This window comes from Phoca vitulina, unplaced genomic scaffold (assembly GCF_004348235.1).
Source record: "Phoca vitulina isolate PV1807 unplaced genomic scaffold, GSC_HSeal_1.0 scaffold6, whole genome shotgun sequence".
NCBI classification, from domain to species: domain Eukaryota; kingdom Metazoa; phylum Chordata; class Mammalia; order Carnivora; family Phocidae; genus Phoca; species Phoca vitulina.
Window position 1 is genome coordinate 49,102,954 of NW_022589709.1, and position 24,728 is coordinate 49,127,681.

At 41.8% G+C, this 24,728-nt stretch overlaps 1 protein-coding gene across 1 annotated transcript in view; it reads left to right on the forward strand.

Moving 5' to 3' along the window:
* ARSB (arylsulfatase B) overlaps nt 1-24,728 on the forward strand; it is a 165,257-nt gene that overhangs the window by 26,408 nt on the left and 114,121 nt on the right. Inside the window, exon 4 of the mRNA XM_032404133.1 lies at nt 3,841-4,048. Within this exon, the coding sequence (XP_032260024.1) occupies nt 3,841-4,048 (208 nt within the window). The remainder of the gene's footprint in view (nt 1-3,840; nt 4,049-24,728) is intronic.

The following is a 24,728-nucleotide window of genomic DNA, read 5'->3' on the forward strand; positions in this document are numbered from 1 at the left end:
TGTAATACTTAAACATTTGGTCACGATTCACATCTAGGATTCCGTTTTATATTCCTAAGGAACCTGAAAGGGTTATAGTTAGGGTTGTTGTCAAGTCGGCCGCTAGAACTGGCTTGGTCGCAGCAGGGACCTGGACCCAAGAACAAGCAAGGGAAAGATCAGGGTCCTGCACAAACCTGGAGGTCCATGGAGATCAAAACCAGCTCCAGGACAACCGTGTTTTGAATGATGTCTGTAAGGTCAGAATGTGCCCACAGGTTTCCAAAGGCCAAGGCATGACTGGGCTGGAACTCAAGTCAGTAGACAGCATAGTAATACTGAGTCTGTCCCAGGATGGCGGCCACTTGCTTTAGGCTAATAGTGAGTTGACCCCATGTAGGCAGGTGTGGGGAGATTGACCATGTCTGTTCCCTGGGGCTTGGCGGGGGGAGGGGGGGGTGTCTTACAGCAAGTGGTTGCAGGCAGGGTCCCGATTGTAGTTAGAGAACCTCAGAGCCCTAGTTAATTATTCTTTCCCCTAGGCCACCAGGTAGTACAAAGAACAATACCCTGCTAATTTTTTTTTTCATTTAAAAATAGTATTGAAATGTTTTATACCTAGCGCTGTGGGAAATGAGTTGTTTCATCGATAAAGTTTACCTTGTGAGTGTTGAAACTTTCCTTTTACAATATCGGATGGAAATACTCTCAGTTGTGTTGCTTTGGGCCTCACCTTATTAAAAGGGCTGCACTATACATCATTCTGCCTCTTTCTGGTGAGCCAGAGATGTATTGATGTGTGTGTCTGTCCACCCACACACTGCATGGCCCTCGATTACTGCTGGTGACATGGGGAAAAAAAAGATAGCTTGTTTTGTTCGAGGAACACCTTTATCTTTACTTGTAAGTTTCTAGGATGTGGTTGGCGGCAGTGCGAGGCCCTTGCCTGGCCTGAGACAGTCACAGTCCTCATCCCTCAGAGGTGCTTTTCACTCCCTCTTCTCAGCTGTGCTCCTTCTGTTTGAACCTAAAGGAGTCTGACCCCTGGAAAAATGGGGGAATTGCTACAGTTTTATAACTTTGACCCCTCAAGAGTAATGGTCATGTCTTTAGCCCCCTACAGAATAATTATGGGAAAGGTTTTCAGGTAATGTTTTTCTGTATTTAACAAAGTGAGTAGAATGATTTCCAAACTGAATATTTGTGGTTTTTTTTTTAAAGATTTTATTTATTTATTTGATACACAGAATGAGAGAGAGAGAGAGTATGTGAGCACACAAGCAGGGGGAGCAGCAGAGGGAGAGAGAGAAGCAGGCTTTCTGCTAGCAGGGAGCCCAATGCCGGACTTGATCCCAGGAACCTGAGATCATGACCTGAACCAAGGCAGACGCTTAATGATTGAGGCACCCAGGACCCCCCATACTGAATATTTGTAAGACTCTCTAATGATGGTCTGAGAACTCTCCCACACCACCCTCCCTGGCCATCACCTCTAGAGATCACGTGTGGGCTGGGAATAACCTGCCCTCTTTCTCCTTTCTCTCCTTCACCGCGTGCTTTGCCACGTTGCTGCTAATGACCTGGATGAGCGCATCTTCTCCTGAAGCAGTGAGCTCCTTCTCTCACTCCTCCACCCCTGCCCAGAGAAGCCAGACCAGGGTCACAAACTCGTGTTTACAGGGGCCAGGCTGCTGACCTAAATAAGTGAAGCCTCTCAGGTAGAACAGTAAGGAGGCTCTAGAAATTGGAGAGCACTTGAGAGTGAGGCCTCTATTTCATGCTGCAGCCATTTGTTACCCGATGGAATATGGGCATGGAGTTGTCGGAGTTCTGATTCTTCAAGAAAATTTTTTTTAAAAACTGGAGAGTTTTATGTGATATTTCCTGATTTAAAAAACTTTATGTGGGCTGCAAATTGTGGTAGCCTTCCGATACTTAATCCTGTCCCCATCCAGACAGTGGCTAGTCGGTGGGAGGGGGTGGGGGTGGCGGCGGGGGGTTTTTGGTTTGATCTACTGCTGAAGACCCGAATGGCTCCTCCCACAGCAGACCCTCACACTCACCGCCGGGCCACCAATGCCCCTGCACATCCATCCCCCCCCACCGCCCCAAGGCGTCTCAGCCCAGGCTCCTTCCTCAGCACGGCGGCAGGGCATGTGCTGGGTGGGGTTCCCTGCACTGTGGTCTGGGGGAGCTCAGAAGTTTTGCTCTGTGTGTGGCTGGAGTAGAGAGGGTGTGTGTTGAAGGGAAGTGGAGGCAGAGCTAAAGCAGTGTCAAAGATTGTAGTACTGACCTTTGGAGTTGCAATTTGGGATGCTTTCCTGTGGACAGGATGTACAAATGAAGCCTAGGTTCTAGTTATCATTCCATCACCTAACCTCCTTCGTAAATAGGTTTTAAAGTGATGACTTTGATATTTAACAGCTATTTTTATCATTTTGATTTTTGGGAAAAAGTGTTTCCAAGTTCTAAAGATCTGAACTAAAAATAATCTTTTGGGTATCTTTTTAAGCTCTCTCTATGTATATTCCTTACTCTATCTAGCAAGGTGTATGATACAGAATTTTAAAAAAATTATCAACAATAATGAAGAATGAAATATGAGCCACCACCCCCCCCCCCCGCAGTCCTCTTTCTAACCTTTCCCCCCATTCCTTTATGAGATTTAAATGCCTCAAATACTTTAACAGAATTGTATTATTATTCTTGGATTGAACCGTTGTTGTCTCTTTGAGGGTTTTCAACTCATTAAGGAATTCTGTAGGAGCGCAATGAAGAGAGTGCTTTCAGAAAGGCTCATTAAAAAAGGAGAGGCTGACCTGGAATACCCCTAATGTTAAATGCTATAAATTGGTGTAAAAGGTAAAATAGAATCAGCGTATCACACTCCTTAGTTTCCAGGAATTAAATTGGGATTATGTTTGGTCCTTGATCAAAGACTAGCAAGGCATGGTGTTCACTTGTTTTCTCCTATGAAAAACCCTGAACTCTCTCCGAAAGTGTGGGAACTTTCTTTTTAGCAAAAGCAAAAAGCTAAAGCATCTATTGGTACTGCACCATAATGGTGGAGTTTCCAATAGGAGATTGCTCTGCAATTAATATGAACGTGGACAAATCCTATAACCTTTCTAAGACCCAGTTAACTTATCTGTGAAATGGGTGTAGCAGGCTGGATTTGAGTATTATATGAGACAGAATATGCAAATCAATATCATAGTATCTAGCACATAAACAACATTCAATATATAGTTGTTATTATTGGTATTATTATTATTTGTTTGGATCAGAGCCTTCTAGGCCATTTTAGAACTCAAGCTTTTCTTTTTAGTTTTTCGTCTTGTGTCTTTTGTTACATTTTTAATATCTTTATTGATGCTCCTAGTTCACATGCCATAAAATTCACCCAATTAAAGTATACAATTCAATAGTAAATTCACAGAGGTGTGCAACCATCATCACAGTCTAAATTTAAAACATTTTCATCACCCCCAAAAGAAACTGTGTGCCTATTAGCAATCACTCACCATTCCTCTTCCGCCCCAGCTCCCTACAGCCCTAGGCATCTTTTGAGTATCTTTTCATGAGCTTTTTGGCCATTTGTATATCTTCTTTGAAGAAATGTCTGTTCAAATTATTTTCCCATCTTGTAATTGGGTTAATTGTCTTTCGTTATTGAGTTGGAAGAGTTCTTTGTGTATTCTGGATACAAGTCCCTTGTCAGACAAATGATTTACAAATATTTTCAAGCCATTCTGTGGCTTGTCTTGATATTACTTTTATTAACTGATAAATCTGGACCTCTCTCTCTGTATTTAATACTTCCATACCCTCTTAACTGATTTGCACAAACTCTCTTTCCAGCCTCTGTTTCTCTACCTTGCTCTTCAGTCTGTCCACGAGCCCCTTCAGGTCCCCGAGGAATACCTGAAACCATACAACTTTATCCAAGATAAGAATAGGCACTACTATGCAGGAATGGTGTCTCTTATGGATGAAGCAGTGGGAAATGTCACGGCAGCCTTAAAAAGCCACGGGCTCTGGAACAACACAGTGTTCATCTTCTCCACAGGTAAGTCTGTCAATAGGAAAATCATCTCTTGGCAAAGCCTAGGACGTGGTATTCAATACATGGAATGAAGACAAATTGGAGCATTTAGCAGTTCCTTATTAAAATAAATGTTAACTGTGCGAGCGGAGACATGATAATAATGGATAGAAAAATGTGTCTAAGGAAAAGAATTATGGGCCTTCCCTCTCTTCCTTCAGATATCAAAATATTCTGGCAGAATGCTTGAAAACCAGCTCTCACGACCCGAGTGAGTATGAGCGGACATCACTCATACGCAGGGCAGCCGGGCAGTGAATTCCTAGAGTGGCTTGTTCTCTGCTGTCTCTGTGGCCCAGGTGTCCTCTGTGAGTAGGACTTGTGCTGACGAGAGCAGTTCCCTATCAGTGTAGAGACAGAAATCTGACATTAAGAAGACAAAGGAGAAATGGTGACATTTAAATCTAGGCTAGAGTGGCCAAGCATAGATTTTTTTGCATTAGGATTGTTTTCTGACAATAAAATTCATACACATCGATTAGAGAAAAAACAGAAAAGAAGGAGGAAAGAAAGTTTTTGAAAATAGTTTTCATTATGGCAGTGCCCTTCTGATTCCTCATCTGTTATACACACAATTTTTCTTCCGTCTGATTAGACGTAGTTTGCTAAAACGTCCCTGCGATGGGCTATGGGTGTAGATCTTGGTTTACTCATTATGCTGAGTACTCTGAGACCACTTTGTATCTAAAAATGAGGATGCTTTTTTTTTTTTTTTTTTTTTAAAGATTTTATTTATTTATTTGACAGAGAGAGACATAGCGAGAGCAGGAACACAAGCAGGGGGAGTGGGAGAGAGAGAAGCAGGCCTCCCACAGAGCAGGGAGCCCGATGTGGGACTCGATCCCAGGACCCTGGGATCATGACCTGAGCCGAAGGCAGACGCTTAACGACTGAGCCACCCAGGCGCCCGAGGATGCTTTTTTTAATGGGAAGCTTTCTTGTATTATTTATTTCAGAATTGTTTGGCCCTCCATCCTACCTTTCTCCTATTCTCTCTTTACAGAACTTCTGTTATTTGGATAGTGGATTATCCTCTGATTTCCTTAGTTTTTTTCCTCTCCTGTTTATTTTTCTTCTACTATTTGGGAAATTTCCTTATCATTATTTTGTAATCTTTTCTATTAAATTCATTTTAACTACCGTATTTTTTAATTATTCATTCTCCAAAGCCTGTGCTCTTAGCTATTAACTGTATGTCGGTGTGAGTGTGTATGTAGATATGTGTATACACATATGTGTACTTGTATGTGTGTATATGTGTGAGCCCATACCTTTACTTTTAAGCTCGCTTATACTCCCAACATTGCCTCTCTTCCTTCTAAGGTCATTTGTATCTTTTTTGGCCTGTCTTTCATGAAAAAGCTTTCTCAAATCCCTGGCGATCATTGGCTAAAACTTAAAAATTGGATTGGAAACTCCAAGGGTGAGGACAGGACTTGTCTTCGGTGAATTTTACTGTAAAGTGACAATGTGAGGCATGTGTGGTGACGTTTTGAGGAATTAATCTGGGTATTCTACTCATAGCTTGTGTTTTTTAAGAGTAGTTTTGTTTTGGGGTGCCTGGTGGCCGGTTAAGCGTCTGCCTTTGGCTCAGGTCATGAGCCAGGGTCCTGGGATCGAGTCCTGAATTGGGCTCCCTGCTCAGGGGAGAGTCTTGCTTCTCCCTCTGCTACTCCCCCTGCTTGTGCTCTCTCTCGCTCGCGCTCTCTCTCTCTCAAATAAATAAATAATATCTTAAAAAAAGGAGTAGTTTTGTTTTGCTTTTAATTAGGCATTGTTATTGAATTTAGCACTTATTGAATACCTACTCTGCGTAGGGTAGAATTCAAAGTGCTTTACATGACTTAGCTCAGTTAATTCTCACGATAATATCTGAGGACTACTATTATCCCATCGTGCAGATGTGCGAACTGCAGCACAAAGAGGCTAAGTAACCTGCCTAAGGCCACACAGCCAGGCAGAGCCAGGCAGCAACTTTCCTGGTTCCAGTCCATCTTCTGAGATGATGCCGATGATGACCTGGATGTTCTTATTGGACCTTATGATATAGCAGAGCTTTCCCCGTGGTTTGCTGCCATATTGATCTGTTGAGGAGCCTGGGCATAGCCAGGAGAGGCATTCACCCTGAGCAGTGTTGTTTAGTTGCTTCACTGTGATACAAACACTCCAATTTTCTAAGCATGCCCTGCTGTGAAACGGGTTGAATGTAAGATAACGTGTCCCCCTCCAACCCCGCAAAGTTCCCCTCTTCTGAAGAAATGGAGACATCTTATGCTTGAGTCCTTACAAGATCTCTCATATTCTGAGAGTCTTCTCAATTTACTTTATTTTGAACAGCCTGGTAAAGCAATTTAATCAGGTCTGGAATCGAATGCTTATAGAGGTCACTAGAAAGAATCAATAAAAAAAGAGGCCAAGACATTTAATACTGATTTAGTACTTATTCCTGGGAAATGACCTCACAGTTGCAAGAATTGGAAGTTGTAAGTTTATAAAGCAGGCCTTTGTTGTAGAGATCACAATTTTGCAATTTAAGGATAAATGATTTCCTGAAAGGAAAATGTACCCTATGTAGACTGTGAAGTGCTCAGGTAGAAATGAACATGGTACCTCTGGAAAACTGTTAAATATCTCAGAGTTCTTCCCGTGACAATGGTTATTGCTGTCAAGCATGCATGGGAAGAGGTGCAGTAATAGGTTTTCATGATATGTGAGAGTTGGAAGGAAGCAATATTTTAAGATCTTTTATTATATGAGTTCAAATGTGTTTATATAACCATATTTTAAATAGTTGACTGTTTCATAAACATCCATAATGTATTATTTGTTCAAGTTGTCAAAAATAATTTTTGAAGCTTCGCATTGAGGTAATGGGGATTACCTTACAATAAGGCTGCCTTATGGTCTAACACTATGATATATTAATAGGTACATTAATCTGGGACCATCTTTCCTTTGTTGGGCTAAATCCAATTTGATCATGTGTATATATATTTTTTATACTACTGAATTCCGTTTGCAAGGGTTTTATTTAGGACTTTTGCCTCGACTCAGAAGTGAAAGTGGGATTGGTGGCTCCTTTTCTCTCTGTCAGGTCTGTTGTCTTGGTTATACTCACTTCATAAAATAGTTGGGATGGCTTTTCCTTCTTTTTTTTTATGCTCTGGAACAGTTTACAGATTGTTTGAAAGATCTTTCTGGTTGAGCTGGTCCCTGGGACCTTTTTTGGAGGATTTTTCTTTTTTAATTATCTCCATAGTTTAAATTTTTTGCTGAGTTATATCTAAGTGTAGGTCTTTAAAATATTTGAAAATTAATTTTGCCTCATCTATATGAGCCCTTTGATCTGCCTGCTGAGATTATTTTTTACTCTGGAAGTTTTCCTTGTACATATTTTAGCTTATTGCTTTAGTTCTGCTCGATTTATTTCTCAAAAATAGCTTTAATTAATAGGTTGAATCGCTGATTCAGCTTCTCTCTCATTATTTTCAGTTCTCTGTCCTTTTTCTCAGTCTTCTGGATCTCCTCTGCATTATCAGTTAGACATTTTTGCAACTTGGCTTATGTTCTTTAGGATCTCCAGTGTTGATTATTATTGATTGTATTTTTACTTTCTTGCAATCCTTCCTTTGCCTCAATCAGTTCCCTTTTCTTCTACGCTTGTTAGTAATAATAATAATAATAATGACTACTGCTTGTTAAGTATTTACTGCATACCCAGGCCCTGTTCTAGAGCCTTCCCTATACTTTCTCCTTATTGGTCATGTTGTTAGCATTAAAGCTCGAAGCAGCCTTGTGAAATAGGTTTCTTTATCCCCATTTTATAAGTGAAGAAACCAGAACTTTAAAGAGGTTATGTGATTTGCCCAAGGCTACTCTGATGGTCTAAATGTGTCCATCCACAATACGCATGTGGTGGTTAGAAGGTGGGCCTTTGGGAGGTGATTAGGTTACGAAGTAGAGTCCTCGTTAATGGGATTCGTGCTTTTGTAGAAATCACTCCAGAGAGATCCCTAGCATCTTCCTCCATGTGAGGACACAGCAAGAAGACACCGGCTGTGAACCAGCAAGCGGGCCCTCACCAGTAGGTGACCACATGGGTGCTCGATCTTGGTCTTCCCAGCTTCCAGAACTGAGAAATAAATTTCTGTTGTTTATAAGCCACCCAGTTGGTGGTATTTTGTTAGAGCAGCCCGAATGGACTGACAAATGGAAGAGCCAGAATTTAAGTGCAGATCTACTTGAGGTCGATACCTATTAGCCATAATCAACTGGGCTTTTGCATCTCATCTTTTCCTTTTTAGCTCATCCCATTGTCCCTTATCTCTACTTTTGGCTTTCTACATTTCTGTTCATAGAACCTGTGCTTCTCCTGAATCTTTCTGAAGAGGCCTCTGCTAAAATCTTCATTTTCATTATAAATCATTATCAGCTATATATTCTTCCTCTGAGTATAAGCAATGACGGATCTGTCCACACAGAGTACATGGCCATCTCTTGACCTCTGATCACGGTTCCCTGGTTAATTTCTTCCCAAACCTGTCGTTTGAGGTCAGGTTGATGTGCATGGCTTCTTCAGTTCCCAGTGGCCTTAGGCATTGAGTGTTCTACACTCCAGTGACTCTGATTGACATACTTGACATTTTCCTCCTTTTTGACTACCTGGTTCTTGGAAATGCTAGAAGAACCCCAGCATGCACAGCTACCAGACTCTTCCTATCTCCATACCTTCAGGGCTTTACTTCGGGGGCATTTCCCAGGATACAGTGTGCCCCACTGTCAGACCCTTTTCTTTTCTTACTCATTGTTTTCTGGGAGATGTGATCTCTAACCGCATATAGAAAGGGGGGGAAGGTAATATAATTCTCTGGTCATTTCAAAAATTAGCACTGTCCCGTCCCAGGCTGCCGTCCTGCTTCTTTTCAGGTGGGTGGGGTGGCTCTGTATCATGAGGGAAATGGGAGTTGCCAGCCCTTGTTTCTTCAGTCCAGCTTCTTTGGCCTTACCGCTTACAGACATTTCTCCAAGATTCTCTTGGGTATTATAGGTTGTCATTCAGTCCTGGTTTTTCACATTGTGATGAGTTTTCATCTTATTCTAACTCATCACAGCATCTTATTCATCATATTCTATGTCTGTGTTATTTTAGTAGGATATCGCTCAAGAGAAGCAGCATTGGTGGCTAATAGGAAGATACCATTTTAACCGGGGCGCCTGTCACCATGCTGATCTTTATAGTTGCCAGACTCCAGGAATCTTCACTGAAGTCTGACCTTGAGTAAAATGAGCTAAAATCAGAGTCAACTCTGGAGCAACTAGATCATGAATTAAAACTAGGAAAGCTGATTCTAAAACCTTGAAGAGAAAACTGTAATTGATCTCAACAGCTTTATGCAGCTATTACATATTTATATCAACTCTTATCAGAATAGCCGGTTTCACTTACATATAGATGAGAGTTTGGCTATAAGGAGAAACCTGGTTACAGTTCTTCCTCCAGAGACTTTTTCTGTGTTCATTGACAGTTTCATTGCCTGAAGTAGAATTTAATAATGTGCTATAATAATGTGACTAAAACCCAAGGAAACAGGGCCTGGATCTGGCTGATTTTAGAGCAGTGATTCATTTCTTCCACTTTTCTCACTTGACTTCACTTAGCACTGCCCTACTTTGTAGGCATAAAAGTACTGGGTACATCTAAACATGTTGGATCCATTAGTATAAGAAGCCCTGAAATAAACTAGCTTCATTTCATGAAAGGGAGAGGCAAAGGCATATGTTTTTTAGGATTAGATGTTTGGGAAAGCTGACTTTTTTTTTTTAAATCTCCTTTTATAATCTGAGGGCGATCCATGAGGCTTCTCATTCTCTGTCATCATTATCTGAAAATTTGAGGTGGTTATTCTGAGTTTGTCACCTGGGGACCACGTGCAGCAGTGGGGAGTTTGTTAAAAACTATATATGCAGTCTCTATAAGGACATGGCTGCATGACATTGTGAATATACTAAAATGTTGCTGAAATGGACACTTTATTATTTTTCTTAGCTAAACATCTTTAATGTTTCATATGGCTTAGCATATTTTATTTCATTTTATTTTTTTTTTGTACGTTTGAGACAGAGAGAGAGGGAGAGGGAGAGAGCATGAATGGGGGGGAGGGAGCAGTGGAGGGAGAGGGAGAAGCAGACTCCCTGATGAGGGGGAAGCCCAATATGGGGCTCGATCCCAGGACCCTGGAATCATGACCCGAGATGAAGGCAGACCCTTAACCAATGGAGCCACCCAGGCGTCCCTGTCTTCTGCCTATTTTTTTAAATTAGATTATTCATTTTTAGGGTGTTGAGTTTTATAAGTTCTTCATATATTTTGAATACTAACCCTTTACCAGATATGTCATTTGCAAATATCTTCTCCAATTCAGTAGGTTGTCTCTTAATTTTTCAATTGTTTCCTTTGCTTTGCAGAAGCTTTTTATTTTGATGAAGTCCCAATAGTTTACTTTTGCTTTTGTTTCCCTTGCCTCAGGAGCTGTATCTAGAAAGAAATTGCTATGGTCAATGTCAAAGAAGTTACTGCCTGTGTTTTCTTGCAGGATTTTTATGTTTCAGGTCTCACATTTAGGTCTTTAATCCATTTTGAATTTATTTTTGTGTATTGCGTAGGAAAGTCATCCAGTTTCTTTATTTTGCATGTTGCTGTCCAGTTTTCCCAACACCATTTGTTGAAGAGATCATCTTTTTCCAGCTGGATATTCTTTTCTGCTTTGTTGAAGATTAATTAACCATATAATGGTAGTTTCATTTCTGGGTTTTCTGTTCTGTTCTATTGATCTCTGTGTCTGTTTTTGTGCCAGTACCATACTGTTTTGTTCACTATAGCTTTGTAATATAACTTGAAATCTGGAATTGGGAAGCCTCCAGCTTTGTTTTTCTTTTTTATGAACTGGACACCCTAAAATGGTTAATTTTATGTTATGTGATTTTCACCTCAATTTTTAAAAATGCACCTTCTTAGACTCTATTATAGACTTACTGAATCTGAAATCCTGAGGTCTGGGTCTAGGAATCCTTATTTTTAAAAAATAACTTAGGTGATTCTTTTGTATACAAAAATTTGAGAACCTCAGATCTAAGGTAACTTATTCAAACCTCGGGAATTCACCTAACAAGGAATGTATATATACTTATTGTATACATAATAATTATTTAAATAGCTGTATATATAATATACATATATGCAGGAGTACAATACATATATATGTATACATATACAAGTGGTGCTTGAATAATGTGGGGATTAAGGGCACTAAGCCCTCTGGCAGCTGAAAATCCACACAGAACTTTTGACTCCCCAAAAACTTAACTGCTACTAGCCTATTGTTGACCAGAAGCCTTACCAATAACATAAACAGTTGATTAACCCATATTTTGTATGTTATTTGTACTGTATACTATATTCTTGAAATAAAATAAGGTAGAGAAAAGCAAATATTATTAAGAAAATCATAAGACAAAGTGCATTTACAGTACTATACTATATTTATTGGAAAAAATCTGCATGTAAGTGGACCCAGAAGTTCAAAACTGTGTTGTTCAAGGATCAACTGTGTGTGTATATATATATATATACATACCAGAAACCAGCTGGGTTTGAAGTTTAACCTCATCTGGATGTTTTCATTTCAGGAAAATGTGCCCATTTCTAGGAACAGACTCTTGAAAAAAGCTAATAAGAAAAATTTAAATTATTCTGCTCTCCATGCCCTTATTACATATAATTACAACCTTGGTAGTTTAATGTCACTCTTTTTACAATGTGTGATTATTCATGTTGTTAACAAATATTGCCTGTCCCATTATAAACATAATATTCTGCTATTTGTATACAAAGATAACCCTTTGAGTCCTTCTCTGATAGGATATGATCAGAGTTTAAGTCCCAGCTTTCCTGCCAGTTGGTTATGTAGACGGTAGCCTCAGTTTCATGATCTGTTAAATGCGGGTTGGCTGATCATTCATTTATTCACTCAGTCTCTCATTTGTAGATTGAAAGATAAACAAGACATAGTTCCAGCCCTTGGCAAACTCACAGCCTAGTGAGGCAGACAAGCAAATGAATGATTATGATGCCAGGGGAGCGTGTTTGGGTGTAGCCCAGGGTATTATGTGCACGTAGTAGGAGTGCCTCCCAGAGCCCAGGGGTCTGGGGAGGCTTTCTGAGATTTATGGGTTGGGAATGAGTTGGCCAGATAAATAGTGTGCAGTTGGGAAAGGGATTGGACAGCATTCTCCACTGTGAGAGGGGAACATAAACAGGGGCAGAGGGAAGAGAGCAGTTCTGTAGGAGGCTCGGGCTGGAGCCCTGAGTGCAGGAAGGGGGATGATCAGATGGGAGGCTGGAGAGCATGGCGGGAGAGCCTGCGTGCGCACCAGAAGGAATCTCCAAGGGACAGTGAAAGCTGTAGGGAGGCATTGACAGGTTTTAAGCAGGATCAGATTTTCACTTTAGGGTGGGTGTGGAGCGTAGTTGGAGGCAGGCAGACCTTTTAGGAGGCTGCAGCAGTGAAGGGAGTAGGAAGCTAAGGAGGGGCTGGGTGAAGGCAGTGGGGGAAATTGATGGTGATGAAAGGGCAGATTGAAGAAATACGCAGGAGAGCTTGGACCGGTTATCTCTAAGAGTTCTTGTTACAGGAGAGTTCATCGTTCTGTCACTCTGTGTTTAAATACCTTTTGTCAGTGCTGGTGATGGCCTTTGATGGAGGCATCCTTTCTGCTGCCGGCGGGATGCATTTGCAGAGAGCCGGAAGCGTGGCCAGAGAGCCCATGTGTCCACTTGATCCACTATGAGATCCATAGTCCACTTGAGACTGGGCTGCAGCTCTGCGATAATATTTAGAAATGTGCAGAAATGGGGCACCTGGGTGGCTCAGTGGGTTGAGCTTCTTCCTTCGGCTCAGGTCATGATCCCGGGGTCCTGGGATTGAGCCCCACATCGGGCTCCCTGCCCAGCGGGGAGTCTGCTTCTCCCTCTGCCCCTCCCCCTGCTCGTGCGCTCTTTCTCTCTCTCTCTCAAATAAATAAATAAAATCTTAAAAACAAAAACAAAAAAACTAGGAAGACTAGATTGATCCTTCCCCCAGCCAGAAGTCATTAATCCATTTTACCTCTTCAGACTTTATATGTTAATGTCCATACTGAAATTACGTTGAATCACCTTAAAATATTATTATTAATAGTAGTAATCATACAGATTTGTTCATTAGTATATTGAGAGAAAATGATGACCAATACAGTTTAAAGGCCTCCAGGACAATCTTGTGTTGGTATTCTCTGTGACAAACCATTGAATCCATAAGCTCTAAGGCAAAGATGCTTCTCATTCCCTAAGTTTATCAGATAAATCTCCAAAGTTTTATTATATTGCTTATTATTTGCCATTATACAATATTGCATTATTGACATTTTGAATTTTTTATCATGAGAAACATGAAATGATCTTTATTTTCATAATTCTGGGGGTTTATGAGTAACGGAAGACACATAATGAACTGAGCATAATTATTGACAATATTGCAAGAAGCTTTCCAATTGGTTTGGGTTGACTTTCTCATCCTGTTTTTCATTCCATTTTAGAGGCCACATTTAAGATGGGTCCATTTCTTCTGTTGTTCACTTCTCCAAACTCTTTGGAGGCAAAGCTCCCTGGGAAGGGGAGAGGAGTGTTAGGAGGACAGCCGGCTGTGGAGGAGAGAGCAAGGTGAAAGCAGATTCTGTATGGAAGCAGTCATGTGGGGACCAGCGTCGGCAGGAGGAGGGGGCTGAGATAGGTCACCGCAAGCTGTGGGGGCAAAGACGCAGTCGGTAGTTGGAGGATGAAAGAGGGGATGAAGTGGTTTAGGAATTAGTAGTTTATGAATCACCAGAAAGTAGACTGGATTGCAAGTATTTTTGGTCTGGAATTTTTTTTTAATCTATGTCAGTAATAATAAGATGGAAGATACAAATTTAGGTTTCAGAGGAGGGACCAGTATGTTCAGTTGAACAACAAAAGCTGTGTATTGTTTATATTCGCATCTTCCAGAATGTGAATGTGGGGATTTATTCCGGAGGAGTTTAAGAAAACAATAGCCAAAATGTGTTCACACGGCTAACTTTTCCCTACGAAAGAACCCAAACGTCTGCTTCTTCCCCATTTTCCTCGCACACGTGGGGTTCTCCTGGAGGCAGTGGTAACTGCTGCGCCTGCGTGTGGAATATATTTGAAAAGGGGCATTTACTTGAAATGTGGAGAGTTCCCGGGCTAGCTTTTGTTTGTGTCCTGTCCCAGGTTCCTCTCCACTCAGCCTTTATACAGCAACGCTGTGGTTCTCTACCTTGGTCTGAAGCCCTCTGCTAGCCTAGGACAGATTCCTGACCCTTCCCTCCCCGGTTCTGGAGACTTGCTGGTCCGCCAGGGTCTGGGAACCAGGGCCCGAGCTCTAGCGGGAGATGGCCCTGCTGTGCTTGGCCTCAGACAGGCTGCATAGACTCTGCTTTCAAAAGCATGAACCCCCCCCCCCCCCCCCCCCCCCCGTCCAGGCCTAAAAACAATAATATAAATATATTTGGAAAAACCCCAGTTGCCTCTCTCGCTGACTTTGGCAGTAGGTACAAAGCACCAACAAAGCGTGGCATACAGAAATTCTGCCTTCCAGGTTTGTTCCTTCGTACAGAGCAACCTTTAACCTTGTGGGGCTTTTTTTTCATGTTTTCTTAATCAGAAAATATTTCAGAGATTATTGGCACCACACATTTATTTCTTCCCGGCAGTTTTCACTTTGAACCAACTGTAATCTCTGTGATCTCTTTTCTATTTTTCTCTCACAGTATGGGCCACAGCTATCAACCTCCTCTAAGATAACTGTTCCAAGTACGGTGATTTTTTTCTTTTATCATTTCCATCCCAGATTACTTTCTTACTTGTGTGGATTTTTACTTATTTATTTTTAAAGATTTTATTTATTCATTTGAGAGAGAGAGACTGCATACAAGCCGGGGGAGCGGCAGAGGGAGAGGGAGAAGCAGACCCCCCGCTAAGCCAGCCGGGAGCCCGATGAGGGGCTCGATCCCAGGACCTGGAGATCATGACCTTAGCCGAAGGCAGACGCCCAACTACCTGAGCCACCCAGACGCCCCACTTGTGCGGATTTTTAAAAAATAAGGATTGTCTCAAAAATTTGAACACACATTAAAAATGACATCCGTGGCTGTGGAGAATACCAAAAAAAAGAGAAAAAAGCTGGTATCTCTGTCCTCAAAGCAGCTTGTGATCGTGACATATTCTGACAGACACATACAAATTAGTCAAAAGTGTAAAAGAATGGGGCTGAGGGAGAAGGGAGTGCTGTGTTTGGACTGAGAATGCCAGCTTTACGGAGCCACTTTATTTTTTTTAAAGATTCTATTTATTTATTTATTTATTTGGAAGAGCTCGAGAGAGAAAGAGTGCGCACCTGTAAACGAGCCCGGGAGGAGCAGAGGGAGACATAGAGACTCTGCGCTAAGCGTGGAGCCTGAAGAGGGGCTCGATCTCATGACCCTGAGATCATGACCCGAGCCAAAACCAAGAGTCGACCCCCCCAACCAACTGTGCCACCCAGGCGCCCCAGGAACCACTTTAAAACCCCACTTTGGTGTCATGTTTGCTGTTAGAAGGCGCCTCTCAGGTCCACAGGTAATGCAGCAGCCTGAGTGGTGGGGCGTGCTGACAGGCCAGTCTCCAGGAGCACCCTGTGTGCAGTACGGAGTTCATGTCTGTGAATCCCGGAAGGAGTGGCGTGATTAGGGCCTGTGGCAGGTTGTGATCATCAGGGTGTCGCCAGGTGAGGTCACCTGCCCAGGAGAGATCATTTGTCTTCTTGGCAACAAGAATTAGTAAGCATGATGACTCTTTTATTTGAGACAACGGTCTGCTGAGGTCCCCTGAGGAGACCTGAGGCTAGGTGAGATAGGGTCTCTCAAAGAATACCTAGTGTGGTGGGAGTGGTCTTTAATTCAGATTCCCTGGGGATTGGGAATGGGGAGGGAGCCAGGCCAAGTGTATGGTTTAGAAAAGTCCTTTCCCCACATCCGTGGCTCTCACACATCCCCTAGAAGGACTTGTGTTTATTCCATGACCCCCAGGCTGAAAATCATTTAGGAAGGAGAAATAGTACTGGTAGCAGTGTGAGTGGTCAGGAGCAGGACAAAAAGTATGTTGAGCCATTAGTCCACCTCAGTGTCTAGCATAGAACTCAGGGAATGCTTGCAGGTGGAGAAGGGTACGTGCATTCTAGATAAAACAACACAGGCCATCATTCAAGGTCACGTGGGTGGAATAGAAAGAAGAAGTTTGGAGGAGGGAGCATCTGAATGGGGGTCATCAGGGAGGACTTCATAGGAGAGATTCGATAGAAATTAAACTGTGCTTCCTGATCGGGGACTTACGGGTAGGTGAATGGAAAGAGTGGGGAGGACATTTTGGGCATGGAGAGAGACCTGAGCAGACATGCAGGAAGAAGGGCGCAAAGGTGTGTTCTGGGCTTGGTGACTAGGCCAGTCCAGGCTTACCACTGGCGTTCAAAGGGATACACAAAACCACAGTATAAATAGGATGCATCTTCTTGAAATGTTAATTTTGCTGCCATATATAGAAAGAAAAATACATAACTTACCTGGCTAATAATTTAAAACATTTAAAATTAAAACAAACAAGGGCAAATTTTGGAACAGAATACAATTTTTCGGATCTTGTAAAGTTCAAAATCTCAGGTTTCTACTCTTTTCTTTTGATCCTTTGATGGAAGAATTAAAAATATTTTAAAGAATCAACTCTAGGGGCACTTGGGTGGCTCACTTGGTTAAGCATCTGCCTTTAGCTCAGGTCATGATCTCAGGGTCCTGGGATCGAGCCCCACATAGGGCTCCCTGCTTAGCGGGGAGCCTGCTTCTCCTTCTCCCTCTGCCCCCTCTCCTCCCTTGTGCTCTCTGGCTCTCTCTCTCTGTCAAATAAAATCTTTAAAAAAAAAAAAAAAAGAATCAACTCTATTCATCCACAAAAAAATGCCCACTAATCCTTACTTAGAGCTTGAGGCAGGAACTACGGTTCCTTGTAAGTGCCTGTGGAAGTGGGGGGCAGGAGGTCCTGCACTTGGCTGCCTGGCTGGGGATTCTGCTTAGCTGTTGAGAACGCCAGTTGGAGGCCCAGCCTCTCTGACGCTGCGTATCCTAGACGGCAAATCCTGATGGTGGTTAGCGTGGGCCCCCTCCAGAATGTGCTTCTGTCCCACACAACAGACATGAAGTATCTCTGTGCTCTGGTCGGGGTGTGGAGTCTACATTCTTGCTAAGAATGCAGAGAGGCCTGGCTGTCTCCTAGCATAATAGATGGAATGAAGGGTCTTCAGAGGCACTTCCTGAGTCTTCAGTTCTTTCCTTTCTCACCTGCTGGTCCTCAGCCCTACTACATTCCTGTGTCTGCTTCTCCAGCCCTTCTGGCTCCCTGCGCTCCCCAGGCCCAGGCCCCATGCTAGTCCTTTGTCTTCGGTATGTTTGGGTTGTGAATCATTAAATAGATTAGATCACAGATTCCGGTTTTTCCTAGGCAAAGGCCATCCCCTCCCTTTCAAAGCTGTCTCCCGCCGTTCCCAGCTTGGAGAAAAGACCCCATGCAGTCTCTCCAAGCTAGAGTAGCATCAGAGGCCAACAGGAGCAGAATTGGTAGTGGGTGAAAGAGCCTCTAGACCTGCATTTACCATTTCTATTTTAATTTCCGTGTATTCTGGCGTGTGTCACATTGATTTTGTTGTAAGATTTTCTTTATTTTAATATCAAACTCTGTCCAGGGTTATAGACTGCTTTCTTGTATCATGGTCATCTACTCACAAGTTAAAGGAATTAAGAAAAGCCAAGAAGAACTCAGTTAATCCAGTACTCAGTAGTGCCCCGACTTTCCTTATTCAGGAGGGAAAAGGATCTAGATCTGTGCTGTCCAGTAGGTGCCCACTAGCCACTGGTGGCTATCACGCATTTGAAATGTGGGCTAATTTGAATTGAGATGTGCTGTAAGCACAAATAAAGGTGTGCTGTAAGCATAAATAAAATAATACAATTGTATTGATGACATGTTGGAATGATAATATTTTTGATATATTAAGTGGAATAAAATATTTATCAAAAATAAATTTAACTGTTTCTTTTTAAAATGTGGCCACTAGAAAATTTTTACATTACATGTATAGCTCAGATTATATCTCTGTTGGACAGTGCTGCTCTAGACTGTAGCTTTGTAATTACAATAATTCCTACCTCTTGGGAGTACCCCAGGGATTGTTTATGGTAGATCTTCTCTCTAATGACCAGGCTTAGATGGAATACCACGAAATAGACTGTAAGGCACCACAAAGCAGGAGCTGGGCTCATTCTGTTAAGGAGGCTTATAAACTGGCTTTGAAGGAAAATCCAAAAAGAGTTTTGAGCATTGACAGCATCATTGGAAGAAGGGTATTGCCTCCCAGTGACTCCATAGAAAGATGTAATTTGTTTGCATAATCTGGAGTTGGGATGTTAGGAAGGAAGGAAGGAAGGGAGGGAGGAAGGAAGGAAGGAAGGGGTCTCATTACTTGAAGTCTATTCCTTCAGGGGGTACAGAGATTTCCCAGACGCTCCCACCCCTAACCTTGCATAGCCTCCCCCATTACCGACACCCCCACCAGAGTACTGTTGCTTTTTAAGGTCTTTTAAAAATATCCTTTGTTGTAGAGCTGCACTATCTTCTAATTCTCTGGGGTAGATTAGAAATAATCATCACCTTTTTCTAAAGAGAGACATAATCACAGAGAGGTAACTGAAATGGTTTGAAAATGTAGATTTTTTTCCTTTCCATTCCAGCTGCTGGATTCATAGTCTCACACGGCTCTGTGAGTTCGAAAATGTCTTTTGTTCACAGTGGATCACGCCATTCTGAAAAATGAGGAGGTGTGTCTCATTCTCTCTTTTTTATTAAATTCTACACTGTGCTTTGTTTAATAATACAGTTACTTATAAAATGTTTAGAGAGTTAAGAGAGGTAAAGGAGAATTGAATTCTCGAACTTGGTACTCTTCCCTTTCTGCCCCTAGTGATAGAAAGGACTTAGGCCTCGTCACTGGCTTCTTGGAGGCAGAGTTGCTGGGAAGCCTTCATTCTCACTTCTCACTGCTTTATTTGTCAGCTCATAATCTTGAGCAGTTCACTCAGTCTTGTTGCTGCGTATGACTGAAAAGCAAAGGCATAGATTTCCTCCGTGGGAACTTACTTACTTTTTTTCTTGGATGTCTGTCCTTTTGTCGGTAATATTTTCTCATGTCTTGAAGCATTAATTGATTCTGGAGCTTTGGCAAGATAACTTGTTATGCTGAATGCAGAAACCATGTTCCTGTGGATTACTGCACAGCCTCTGTAACCATCAACCAGGAATTCTGTTGGGAATTGTAAATGAGAGAGAAATGATGGGTCATGATAATGAGATGTTCCAAGTCTGAGGGTTCAGGAAGGAGCAGACATAAACAGCCTCTTCCTGGAAGACTCCCAGCCAGTCAGCCACTTTTGGCTTCCTTAAGAAGTCAGGACTTGAACACGTGAATGTGTGTGTAGAACCTTGAGAGTATGTGTGCAAGTACAGTGGTAATGATCAGCGGATCTTTCTCCCTCTCTTGTATGTATACAATATGTGAAGAGTAAAAAGTAAGAAACATAATTGGAAAAGAAAAATCATTTTAAATGTTGGTATTTGGGGACAATGCTTTGCTTTTAAAATTACATGCTATTATCTCAACTCCAATTCAGTCTATTCCCTGAACAACCGTCTCCTTCCCCTTGCTCTCTTTTATTGTCCTTGGCATTGGGCATCCATCTCTCATCATTGGAACTTAGTAATGGATCTTGATTTTGTTCTAACTCAGAGAGCACACTAGAAATTGATAACACATTTTAACTTCAAAAGGCTGCCCAACTCAAATGCCAGATAAAGCAATATAATGTACCAAAAAAATATTCTAGCTTTGGGTCAATGCAAAATTCCCTGGAAAATGACCTACTTGACATGTTGGGGACAGGGCGAGGATAGAAAACCAGTTCTGGACAAGGCTGGGAGTAGGGGGCTGAGCTGGATTTAGGACTGGTTCCAGAAGATTGATGGCAAGTCTGATCTGTAATGGCCCAGGAAACATGGCAAGTTTGAGATCCATCTCGAAGAGAGTGGTTAAGACAAGGCAGGGGTCCTGTAATGTATGGTAACGTAACATAAAAACAAAACAAAACAAGGGGCACCTGGGTGGCTCAGTCGGTTAAGCGTCTGCCTTCAGCTCAGGTCATGATCCCAGGGATCCTGGGATCGAGCCCCACATCGGGCTCCCTGCTCGGCAGGAAGCCTGCTTCTCCCTCTCCCACTCCCCCTGCTTGTGTTCCCTCTCTCGCTGTCTCTCTCTCTGTCAAATAAATAAATAAAACCTTTAAAAAAAACAAAACAAAACAAAACAAAACAAAACAAAACAAGACAAGGCAGGGGTCCTGTAATGAGACAAACCCGAGCTCAGATTCTCATTCTACCACTTACTAATTGGGTGACTTTTGGTAAATTTCTGAGCATCAGTTTGCTTATCTGCAAATGGGGATAAAGCTTACTCACAGGACTATTGTGAGAAGTAAAATAAGATTCCTGTAAAGTACCTGATACCAGGCCTGGTGGGAAGTAGGAATTTAACAGTTACAGCTATTATTACTATCATCACAAGCTGGGCTTTTGCCATTTTGTATTGGTGAGGACATCAAAGCAATAATCTCTGGGTAATGTGTTGTTATATAAATATTGTATCGTATCAGGATTCAAAGAATCCAGATTGAAGCAGGACCTCATTCAGCTGTGCTACATGAGCAGAACCCAGCACCTCCTAGAAAAGGAGGTCCCCAGGGCCAGGCAGGCCATTGAGACCTTGTTTTCGGGAAACTAGAATTCATGTTTGGAAACAAGTCAGAAGCCCACACTTAAGCAGTTGGAGGAGAAGCAGTTGGAGGTGGGTGGGTGGATGTAAGGGTTAGAAGAGCTATAGACTCCAGTTGAAGCTCTCAATAACCAGGGCTGAGCAGAGCTGAACCTATATGTTGAAGGCCCCAGAATCTGCAACTGGGCAGGACTGGGGCAGGCAGAAGCCCCATGGTCAATATCTGTCTTTAAACATTACTGAAGTTCTTAAACCACTGAATGGCAACACTCTGGTTTTAAGTCTTTTCCCAGAATGTCAGGTAGGTCTATGTTTTTCTCCACTTTTCGATGAAGAGATGGGCCTAAGGGACAGTGATCCATAGTTAAAAGCAAACCAATTGTGTCCTTTGGCTCTAGGCTTTCATTTAGAAACCACACTTATTAAGACAGTGTGTCATCCACAACTCTGTGTGTCATGGCGGATCCTTGTAGCCCCATGTTTTGCTCCAGCTGCTGCTCTGGTGGCCAGTTCATAGTAGGCTTTGGTCAGCTTCTCACAGGGCAACCATCATGCCTTGCCTTAAGTCCACATGTTCTCCAACACTGAGAGACTTACATGTACACACCCCGGATGTGCTGAAGTTGATGCCTGTGGGGCCACGCTTACTCATTGGGAGCCAGTGCATGAATGTTTTCCCCCTATACCCCCCAGAGTGACAGTTCTGAGATGAATTACTTGGGATTCTCAAAGGGGACCAGTGAGATTGAGCATGAGTCACCTGTGGCAGTGGCCAGCTTGATAACACATCCGTGTGTGGCTTTCTCTCATTCCTTGTTCAACAACTCTGGCCTCTCATTTCTGCTCCCTGGGATCGCTTCCAAAATAAACTACTTGCATGCAAACTGCTGGTTTTGGCTCAAAGACAGTGTCAGAAAGCATTTCTTCGTAGCCCCATGTTCAAACTGACTCCCACAGTCTTCACCAAATCCTAGCATGTTGAAGCTAGAAAGGCTAAGAGCCTCATACTATACATGAGGAAATTGAGCCTCAAAGAGGTTAAGGTCCTCTCTATGGTCGCACAGCTGGATTGAGGCAGATGTGGGAGTAGAACTCTGTTCAAGTTTTTTTGGTTAATGGTCTTTCCTTTAAAGCTGTCACTCATTCTGTTTCTTAAATGGTTATGTGCTGGCTCTAGAGCCATTGGGCTTCCAATAGGAAGAGAATTAGTGATGACAAAATTTGGCCAAGGAAACATTGATGATACTTGGTTTTGGGATACCTGAGGAGCCATGGAAAGTTGAATTTAATGAGGTTGAGTTTAATGAAAAGAGAAGGGCAAAGTTGTATGAAGAAGAGAATATAGGGGTGCCTGAGTGGCTCAGTCATTTAAGCGTCTGACTCTAGATTTCGGCTCAGGTCATGATCTCAGGGTCATGAGATGGAGCCCCACATCGGGCTCTGTGCTCAGTGGGGAGAAGGCTTGAGATTCTCTCTTCCTCTCCCTCTGTCCCCTCTTCCCTCTCTCTCTCTCTTAAAAAAAAAAAAAAAGAAAGAAAGAGAATATGATGTGTGTGGGGGAATGGGTGGTATAGGGAAAGGGGATTAAGAGTACACTTACCTTGAGCACTAAGAAATGTATAGAATTGTTGAATAATTATATAGTACACCCGAAACTAATATAACACTGCATGTTAATTATACTTCAATTAAAAATTTTAAGACAAAACAACAAAAAAAGAAGAGATTATAACGATGCGCCATGAAATGTGAGCTGGGTAAGGAGGGAAATTTAGGACTTGGTGGAGGGTTGTTAAGATGTGGTAAAAAGGTAGTGTGATTGAAGGACTGTACATCCTGATGGTGGTTGAAGAATTATTGAAGTGAGGTTCTCGATCAGTGTTGTCCAATAGAAATCTAATGCAAACCACAAATGTGAGTCACACCTGTATTTTAAGTAGCTATGTTCAAAAAAACTAAAAAGATATAGGTAAAATTAGTTTTAGTAATATATTTTATTCAGTGTAATACAGCTAAAATATTATCATTTCAATTAGTAATCAATATAAAAAGTTATCAGTGAGATATTTTACAATATTTAAAAAAAAAAAACACAGTAAGTTTGTTGTGTATTTTATGCTTGCAGCACATCTCAATTCAGACTAGCCTCATTTTAGGTGCTCAGTAGCCAAATGTGCCTAGTGGCTACCATTTGTTTTTTTCCTCCCAGCTTGATTGAGATATAATTGACAGATAACATTGTGTAAGTTTAAGGTGCACAACATGATGATTTGATACAAGTCTATGTTGCCAAATGATTACCACAAGAATGTTAGTTAACACATCTGTTACCCTATGTAGTTACCTGTGTATGTGTGTGGGGGTGGGTGGGTGTGTGGTAAGAACATAAAAGTTTTACTCTCTTAGCAATTTTCGTGTATTCAGTACTGTATTGTTCGGTACAGTCACCATGCTATACATTAGGTCCCCAGAACTTATTCATTTGTATCTGGAAGTTTGTACCTTTTGATCACCTTCACCCCGCAGCCCCTGGCGGCCACCAGTCTCCTATTATGAGTTCAGTTGTTTGTAGCTTTCACATGTAAGTGAGATCATACAGTATTTGTCTTCCTCTGATTTGTTTCACTTAGCATAATGCCTCAAGGTTCAAACATGTTGTCACAGATGGCAGGATTTTCTTCCTTTTTATGGCCAAATAATATTTCATTATATTTATATATTCTTTATCAGCACCACATTTTCTTTATCCATTTATCCATCAGTGGACACTTAGGTTGTTTCATGTCTTGGCTTTTGTAAATAACACCAAAGTGAACATGGGGGTGAAGATAACTCTTCAAGATAGTAATTTCATTTCCTTTTGTCTATATATCCAGAGTTGGGATTACTGAATCATATAGTAGTTCTATTTTTAATTTTTGGAAGACTCTTCATACTGTTTTCCATAGTGGCTATATCAATTTACATTCCCACCAAGGGTATATTAGGGTTCCCTTTTCTCCACATCCTTGCCAGGACTTACTTCTTGTCTTTTCAGTGATAGCCATTCTGACAGGTGTGAGGTGATATCTCATTGTGCTTTTAATTTGCATTTTCCTGATGATAAGTGATGTTGAGCACCTTTTTGTGTACCTGTTGGTCATTTGTATGTCTTCCTTGGAACAATGTCTATTCATTCAGGTCCTTTGCCCATTTTTAAAATCAAATTATTTGTTTTTATACTATCAGGTATATATCCTTTTATCAGATATATGGTTTTGCAAGTATTTTCTCCCATTCTGTAGGTTGCCTTTTAATTTTATTGATTGTTTCTTTTGCTGTGCAGAAGCTTTTTAGTTTGTGTAATCCCACTTGTTTTTGTTTTTGTTGCTTATGCTTTGAGCGTCATGTCCAAAAATTTATTGCCAAGACCAATGTCAAGGAGTTCTTCCCCCATGTTTTCTTCTAGGAGTTTCATGGTTTCGGGTCTTACATTTAAGACTTGAATCCATGTTGAGTTAATTTTTGTGAGTGCTGTAAGACAGGGGTGCAATTTTATTCTTTTGCATGTGAATATCCAATGTTCTAGTGGTTATCGTTTTTAACAGCTCAGTTCTATAGCAGGTGAGCTGATGAGATGGTTGGTGGTCACTGGAGAATGTGATGCT